The following is an 8989-nucleotide window of genomic DNA, read 5'->3' as shown; positions in this document are numbered from 1 at the left end:
GCAACCTCCATCTCCTGGGTTCAAGCCATTCTCCTGCCTCAGCCTCCCGAGTAGCTGGGACTACAGGCGTGTGCCACCATGCCCAGCTAATTTTTGTATTTTTTTTTTAGTGGAGTCGGGGTTTCACCATGTTGACCAGGATGGTCTCAATCTCTTGACCTCTTGATCCACCTGTCTCGGCCTCCCAAAGTGTTGGGATTACAGGCGTGAGCCACCGCGTCGGGCCAATAAATTTCTTTATTTGAGGCAGGGTCTCACTCTGGTTGCCCAGGATGGAGTGCAGTGGAGTGACCACGGCTCACTGCAGGCTCAATTTCCTTGGCTCAGGTGAGCCTCTCATTTCAGCTCCCCCCTCCCCGCCCCTCATTAGTTGGGACTACAGGTGTGTGCCACCAGGCCCAGCTAATTTCTTTTTTTTTCTTGAGAGGGAATCTCACACTGTCACTTGGGCTGGAGTGCAGTGGTGCGATCTTGTCTTATTGCAACCTCTGCCTCCTGGGTTCAAGTGATTCTCCTGCCTCAGCCTCCGGAGTAGAACTGAACTACTAGATAGTAGTTCAGAAAAAAATAGGACTTTAGGGCTTTAACTGGGCAAGCTCAGTATAATTAACACTGAGATTCAGCAGTGATAAAGCAATCTCCAGCATCATTAATAGAAAAATGTTTAGCTAAACATCATGGTTATTATTTTTGTTTGTAGCTGCAGCTTCATTGTTAGAATTGTGTTTTCATGTAATTTTCCAAGTTGGGTCTATAACCAGTCGAAGAGTTATTTCGAGGTAAAATCAACCATACTTCCCAGGTTTATAGATTCGAACTAATTATTAGCATCAGCTTCTGTTAATCATTTTAATTCAGTAAGCATATACTTGGCATTTGCTTTGTGCAACAGTACTGTATTAGGGTGAATATGACATTCTTACTCTTGAGAAATTTTCTTGGAAAAGGCAGTTTTATAACTATTACACAAGATGACAGGGCTTTAAAGAGAGGAATATATTAATATAATGTATTATGAAATACAAATCTTGAAAAAATTAATCCTGCATAGTCTCATCAGGGAGCAATAAAGAGAAGTGTTAACATTCAAACTAGACCCTGAAGTCTAAATTGGACAAAGAACTTTCAGACCTAGGGAGTACCAGGAGCAATGAAACAGAAGGCTTGCAAGATCATGGCATGTCAATGAATGGCAAGAAGTCTGTAGAGACTAGAATTTTTCAAGAATATTTCAGTTCTGGTGCTATAGTTTCAGATTCAGTATTGTGAGAAAGATCAGTGAATTATGTATAAACAGAATTCACACAGCTAGAATTCAAAAAAAAAAAGAATTGTAATGATGAGCATGTAAAACAACAGGAGTATGGTCTGGTACATAAACAAGTATTTAAAAATTTTTTAATAATATAGAATGTCAATAATCTTGAAAAAGGAGAAAAAAGTTGGAGGACTTATACACTGTCTGATTTCAAGATATACAACAACTGTCTTGTAAAGAAGACAGTGTGGTTCTTGCACAGGGTAGACATATAAATAAATGGAATAGAATTAAAAATCCAGAGATAAACTCTAACATTTACAGTCAATTGATTTTCGGCAAAGGTGTCAAGACAATTAAATGGGGAAAGGGAGTCTCTTTAATAAATGAAGCCAGGACAGGATGTCTATTGGATATCCACACGCAAAAGAATGAAGTTGGTTTCATCCCTGATATCATACACAAACATTAACTCAAAATGAACATAGGCCCAAATCTAAGAGCTAAAACAAGAAAATTCTTAGAAGAAAACATAGGCATAAATATTCATGACTTTTAGGCAAAGACTTCTTAGATATAATACCAAAAGTACAAGACAAAAGGAAACACAGATAAATTGAATTTCATCAAAATTAAAAATGTCTGTACAGCTAAGAATGCCATCAAAAAAGTGAAAAGAAATCCAAGAAATGGGAGAAAGTATTTGCAAATTAGGGATCTGTATCTAGAATATATAGATAACTCTTACAACTCAGTAATAAAAACAAGTAAACCAAGTAAAAAATGGGCAAAGCATCTGAACAAACATTTGCCTAAAGAAAATACGTAAGTGGACAATAAGTACATGAAAAGAAACTCAGTATCAGTAGTCATTAGGAAAATGAAAATCAAAACCACAATCAGATACCACTTCATACACATTAGGGTGGCTATAATCAAAAAGGGAGAAAATAACAAGTGTTGGCAAGGATACTAAGAAACTGTAACACTCACACACTGTTAGTGGGAATGTAAAATGGTGCACCCACTTTGGAAAACGGTCAGTTCCTCAAAAGGTTAAATATAGTTACCATAAGATCCATCAGTTCCACTCCTAGCTGTGTACCCAAGACAAATAATAAAATCCTATGTATACACAAAAAGTTGCACACAAATGTTCATAGCAGTATTATTCATAATAGACAAAAAGTGGAATCAACCCAAATGTCCATCAAGTGATGAATGGATTAAAGACTGTGGTATAGCCATACAATGGAACAATTATTCAACCAGATAGAGAAATTAGGTATTTGATATGTGCTACAATATGGATGAACCAAGGTAACTTTATTTTAAGGGAAAAGAAACCAGTCACAAAAGACCACATATAGTTCCATTTATATGTAACGTCCAGGCTAGGCAAATCTATAGAGACAGAAAGTAGATTAGTGGTTGCCTAGGCTGGGAGGGTTAGGGAGAAATGGGGAGTGAATACTCAGAGACACTCCTTATTACTTAATGTGCCTCAGTTTTCCCTCTCAACAGAACTACTGGAGTTTATAAAACCACATAATTGGGCTTATAAAAAAATACAAAGAAAAATAAGTTAGAATTAAAAATCGAGGATTGGGTGTTTTTTATCTCTAACTTTCATGCGTGACCATGGGCAAGTATCTGTATCTAAGTTATAAAGTGGTGATAATATCTACAATGCAGAACTCAAATGAGAATTAGAGATGAAAATATGAAGCATTCAGCATAGTGCTTAGCACATAAGGGGTAAAAACTGATTATATTAAGAGTTTCAAATCTACTAAATACCTGCTTTATTACCTTAGGCAAGTCTCCTAACTCTGAGCCTCAGATTCTACAGGGTAATATGGGAGAAAAGATCTCTCAACGCCTCATAAGGTGTTGGAGGACCAAATAGACCATGCACTATTTACCTCTGTGAACTCTAAAGATGTACAAAGTATTACATTTCTGATCATTGATTTTTAAAAATGGCAAGGAGGTCCTCAAATTTAAAAAACCGTTTAAAAATGTATTCCCCTTCGTACTAACAGTAGTATCTCCAAAAGCAAAGAAGTAGGTCATTACACGTTCACTACCTGCCATTAGTAAGATGTTTATAATCAAATCCATCCCTAGTCTGCTGTTCATGATCACTAAACATTTTCAAGAAAAAAGCACTGTTTCCACAACTATCCTCAAATCAATTGCCTAGCAAGTACTCACAATACACTATTTATACAACCTTGAGCTAAATGCAGAGGGAAATTCATGCAGAACATCAGTTCTTGCCACAAAATACACATTTTTTGATTGTTTGAAATACAATTTTTGCATAGTCAGAGGACAACATGAGTCAACACATGACTAGCAAAGGACCACAGTATTTCTGAGTGTGACTTATAAAATCAGTTCTATGAATTAATATGTATAGCTTCAAAAAAGAAAGTGCTAAGGTGTATCATATAGACTTTCATTGCTGTGTTGGAAAGAGAGTGATAACAACTGAGGTCAGAAAGCTTCCCCAAGGAAGCTGGGTATGGTGGCATGTGCCTGTAGTCCCAGCTACCGGGTAGGCTGAGGTGAGACGATCATTTGAGCCAAGGAATTCAGCCTGAGCAACATAGCAAAACCTAGTTTCTTTAAAAAAAAAAAAAGAAAAGAAAATGAAAGAAAGCTTCCTCAAGGGGTTAAACTTTGAGAGATAGATGGACAGGGTAAGATCTGGATGAGCTTGGAGGAGACTGGTAGGAAATGGAATTTTTCTCATGGGAGAAAACAGGAACAGAAGTACAAGTGCAAAAGCAGTCTGTTTTAGGGGAGGGTATATAGTGTAAGTTTTATGTTCCAATTGTTTAGAGCTATCAACAGCGCTTTCTATTTTATAGTTAACTGTCCCTTATGATAGTGTCTTTGTTCCCTAAAATATCTAATGGTAAACAAAAAGAACAATGTATCACCCCTTCCTCACCCACACATAGTTTGAACCATTCCATACCACATCTTTTCAAGAATGCAAGCCTTTACCCACCTCCATGTCATCTTCCTTTTTCCTCTTGCTTATTGACTCACTTCCTTCCTCATCTTCTTCTTCTTCCTCTATGATTCCTTCCACTATAGATTTTGAGCCTTCTGGACTTGTAATCCCTTCACACCTAGATTTTTTTAAAAGAGCTATTACACACCTTTTTTCCATACACAGATTATCTCAGAGATATTCACATTTATGGCCTTTTATAATCAAATGTTAGCTAAACCTTAATAATCATCCTGGCAGGAAAATAGAATTGTGCATTTCCAGGGCTGTGGAAAATCATGACCAATGTCTTACTATACTCCAAGGGCTGGTTTCCAGTTATTGAGCCAACAATGACCCATAGAAAGGGAGCAACTATTTCCTCAGGCATGACTTTTATTGGCATAATCTTATATAATCTTCATAACAATCCTATGAAGTAGCCCTGAAGAGTTTAGAAAACTGTCTAGCATCACCTAACTCCTAAGTGGATAAGGCTGGGATGCAAATCCAGACTCAACTAACTCCAAAGCATGGTGCTTTTCTGCTGTACCCTGCTTACAGCAGAACAGGGCTCAAACATAATGATAAAAAGCCTCATTTTTTAATTAGGTGACAGAAACCATCTGAACCAACCAATTGTTGTTTTTCTCTTAAAAATGGCATCTCTGGCCAGGTGCGGTGGTTCACACCTGTAATGCCAGCACTTTTGGGAGGCTGAGGCAGGCGGATCACAACATTAGGAGTTCAAGACCAGCCTGGCCAACATGGTGAAACCCTGTCTCTACTAAAAGTAATAAGCTGGGTGTGGTGGCTCGCACCTGTAATCCCAGCTACTTGGGAGGCTGAGGCAGGAGAATTGCTTGAACTCATCAGGCAGAGGTTGCAGTGAGCCGAGATCATGCCACTGCATTCCAGCCTGGGTGACACAGCAAGACTCTATCTCAAAAAAAAAAAAAAAAAAAAGGCATCTATTATATCTTTGGTAGAAAAATTATTATTATATCAACAGCTGGTCCCATACTTCCTTTAGAGAGAACTTGATGGAAAAAAATACATTGATAAGCTCTAAAGGTAAAAACTTCCAAGGGCCTGGGCAACAGTTAGTGCCAAGGTTTGCTCTGCATGATAGAGAAGAATCTGTTATTTTGCCCTTGAGAAAGACAGAGAAGGAAGGAGGCAGAGAACAAGCAAGATTAAAAGAGAATGGGATAAATTCAAGGGTCAGCAGATTTTTAAGAATGATAACTTTTCCCTCTCTGTCTTCTCTGCCAAACCTTCAGTGAAGTGTATGTTCACAAATGTTTTGTTAAACAGAAGTTTTATATGAAACTTGAGGTGCCAAGTTTCACATCTAGTATACAGTATAGATGTGATTAAAAAAAAAAAAAAACAGTGTAACAAGGAAACATATGCTTTGATTTTTTATAGCCTGTGGATTAGGAAGTTCATGGCAATTTCACCTAGATCATAAAGGGCAGGAAAGTTCCAGCTATCTATGTGACAATGAACACACATGTACATACACACTCTCCTACACATAGGTTTACTTACTAAGACACCACTGGAAATAAAATTTAAAAATCACTGAACTATCTGCATATATGCCATTAAAATGCTTTCCTACTGATTAAACAAATTTGAGGTCTCAAAATATTTAGGAATTGAAAAGTGGGCAGTCTCATAGCTTATTCAAAGTCTTGCATTTTGACTGCCTGATATTTCTACTAAAATTGCCCTTTTAGGCATAAAATCCGTAACATAGGCCTTGAAGTCAAATACACAGGAGTTTGAATCTCAACTCTGTCATCCACTAGCTATGTGATCTTGGGAAACTAATTTACCTCTCTGAAATTCTATTTCCTCAACTATAAAGCACTACTTATCTTAAAGAGGTATTGTAGGGATTACATGAGCTAGTGCAAATGAATTAATGAATCTAGGTAATAAACATCAATGGCTCTTGACATTAAAAGAGACAACCAGACATTATGTACTTCCTGATAGCAGTACACAACATCACCTATCAAGTATTCTTGCAAACAAAACCCCAAAGCAACAAAAAACAAACATGCCTGAACCCAACTAAGCTTCTAGGTTTAACTATTTATAGACAATATAAGGAACAAAGGAATATGTTAAATTATGGCCTGAGAATTCAATCAGCAAATCCAGATCATGGGAAATTCTATGGGGCAAACAACAAGGTTTCCTCAACAAATAAATTGCAAGGAAACAAAAAAGTAAGGGAGAGAGAGATGGAACCTATAGATTAAAAGATACATAAGAGATATATCAACCAATTGCTATCTATCTACTTATTTTGACTTTGTCCATAAAAATTATTTATGGGACAATCAGAAATGTGAATATTCACTAGATATTTGATGATATTAAAGAATTGCCGATTTTTTTAGGTGTAACAATGTCATTGTGACGATATTGAAAGAGTACTTATTTTTAGATGCTATGAGAATCTTGCAGAGGAAATTATATTTGTTTGGAATTTGCTTCAAAATATTCTGTGACTGGGGAAATACACAGGGGCACAGATGAAGCAAACAAGACATGGTTATGGGTTAATAATCATTGAAAATGGACAATGGGCACACTGTGGACCGCTGTATTACTATTTTCTGTATGTTTGAAATTCTTCCATAATATAAGGTTTTAAACATGAGACAGTGCATATAAAATGCCTAGCACAGTACCTGACAAATAGTAAGCACTCAATGCCACTGTCATTTTCATCTAACTCCTAGGCTCCTGTCTGTTCTGTTGGGCAATATTTTCTCAATTCATCTAAAGTTTATTTTGTGACTATATGGCAATACCCAGAATGCTATGTAATTCTATCAGAAAAGATCAACTGGGCTAAATAATCTTAGCTCACTCTTAGAATCTGCCAAGGAATCACTCAAAGAACTGGCTTTCACTCAGGCTATGCCAGAGATTTTTTATTATAATTTCCTCACAACCAGGTTTGGCTTAGAAGGAGACTGTTACGAGAATGAAACTACTGCTGCTATCTCTAAAGTAAACACCATTTTTTTTTTTTTTTTTGAGACGGAGTTTCGCTCTTGTTACCCAGGCTGGAGTGCATAATGGCGCGATCTCGGCTCACCGCATCCTCCGCCTCCTGGGTTCAGGCAATTCTCCTGCCTCAGCCTCCTGAGTAGCTGGGATTACAGGCACACGCCACCATGCCCAGCTAATTTTTTGTATTTTTAGTAGAGACGGGGTTTCACCATGTTGACCAGGATGGTCTCGATCTTTGACCTTGTGATCCACCCGCCTCGGCCTCCCAAAGTGCTGGGATTACAGGCTTGAGCCACCGTGCCCGGCCCGTAAACACCATTTTTAATGTCTACTCTCTGGGATTCTTCACGTTTTTACACGTAGAGTTTTGCTAAGGTAATCCAGTATTAAATGGAGGAGAAAAGAAAAGAAAGGGAAGGAAAGGAAGGAAGGAAAAAGAAAATCCGTGTATCTGTCCCAACTGAGCTCAACTGTAAAATTATATAAATAATGAAGGCATTTACCAGAATGGTAAAATCAGTGTAAGACAAAACAAGCAATCTGTAATTCTCTCACCATGATTCAGCCTCTAACCAGACTAAGGGGGAAGAATGAGACCTACTGTTTGACTTGGCCAACCATTGAGACACGGGCTGACTCCAGATTTCGAATTTGGCCACTCTTCACACTGGGAAAGAAAAGAAGGAAGAGAGAAGGTTATTCAGTATCCATTGTATTACATCACTGAAATCAAATGAATAATTCTACAGATTATGTGAGACCTAATAAAAAACAGTGGTCACCAGTGTTTCTTACTATGGAGATTGCCACTATTACCCACCTGGCTACATGGTTATAAGCTAGGTAGTAAAAATTAAGTAAAGACATCATAGCCATTTCAGTTCTGCCTATATTTATCAAGAGGATACTATATGCCAGGCCTATATTCAAGAAGCACATAATTCGGTAGGGAGAAAAAGACACATTTAATGTTAACATAATAAGTCAAGGTTCAAAGAAGACAATTTATCATGAATGAGGAGGTCAGAAAAAGCATCCCAAAGGTCATTGCTAAACTGAGAATAGGTAAGTTTAACCAGAAAATAAAAGAGGTTGGTTAGAGCATTCTAGGCAGAGGGCACATTGTGAACAAAGGCACTGTGATGTGAAAGTTGGCAGGATAATGATTTTAGAGGACTGGATGCAAGGAGAAGCAGGGAGGAGGCGGCAAAGGGGGAGTGTGACAGAATAGGATTGGTAGGCAGGCACCAGCTTCTCCAGGGCCTTTTATGCCCTGCTACAGAGCTTAGGCTATCTGAATAAATTAGTCTTCTCAAATTTGTCCCCCTAAGTACACCTAAGGGAAAAGCAAAAATGACTGTATTCCCAGGGGAACTGGAAACACTGCCTGAAGCAAACACCAGAAAAAAAACACTTCTTTAAATCTCATTTCTTAGGTTAAAAAAATCATTCAAAATTTTAAAGCCCCCCTCTTCAGATAATGACGTTCCTTAATGATGAAAAGAGGCAATCAGAACAATTACCTCATCTTTTAACTACCAACTGAATCCACAAATTTACCAATATTTGTAATAATATACTTTGCCTTGATGCCTGTTTAATAAATGAAGTACCTCTATTCCTATCAAGCCAGCCTTGGGCACTAGTTCCCAACCCCTCTTCTGAAAGGGTATTGTTTCCTTCAG

General features: G+C 37.7%; 1 protein-coding gene across 3 annotated transcripts in view; it reads right to left on the bottom strand.

Annotated features, from left to right (window-relative positions):
* The window catches only part of PPME1 (protein phosphatase methylesterase 1), a 74894-nt gene that overhangs the window by 18061 nt on the left and 47844 nt on the right, over positions 1–8989 (bottom strand). For all 3 annotated transcript variants that reach the window (XR_001826573.2, XM_017532977.2, XM_017532978.2), the window contains exons 8-9: positions 7906–7971; positions 4281–4404 (exon numbers count right to left, since the gene is read on the bottom strand). Coding sequence is in view for 2 of the 3 variants with exons in the window: in XM_017532977.2 (XP_017388466.1) it covers positions 4281–4404; positions 7906–7971 (190 nt within the window). In the remaining variant the exon portion in view is untranslated. The remainder of the gene's footprint in view (positions 1–4280; positions 4405–7905; positions 7972–8989) is intronic.

The sequence above is a fragment of the Cebus imitator genome, unplaced genomic scaffold, assembly GCF_001604975.1.
Source record: "Cebus imitator isolate Cc_AM_T3 unplaced genomic scaffold, Cebus_imitator-1.0 Scaffold79, whole genome shotgun sequence".
Classification (NCBI taxonomy): Eukaryota; Metazoa; Chordata; class Mammalia; order Primates; family Cebidae; genus Cebus; species Cebus imitator.
This window is presented reverse-complemented; position numbering and strand designations above follow the sequence as displayed.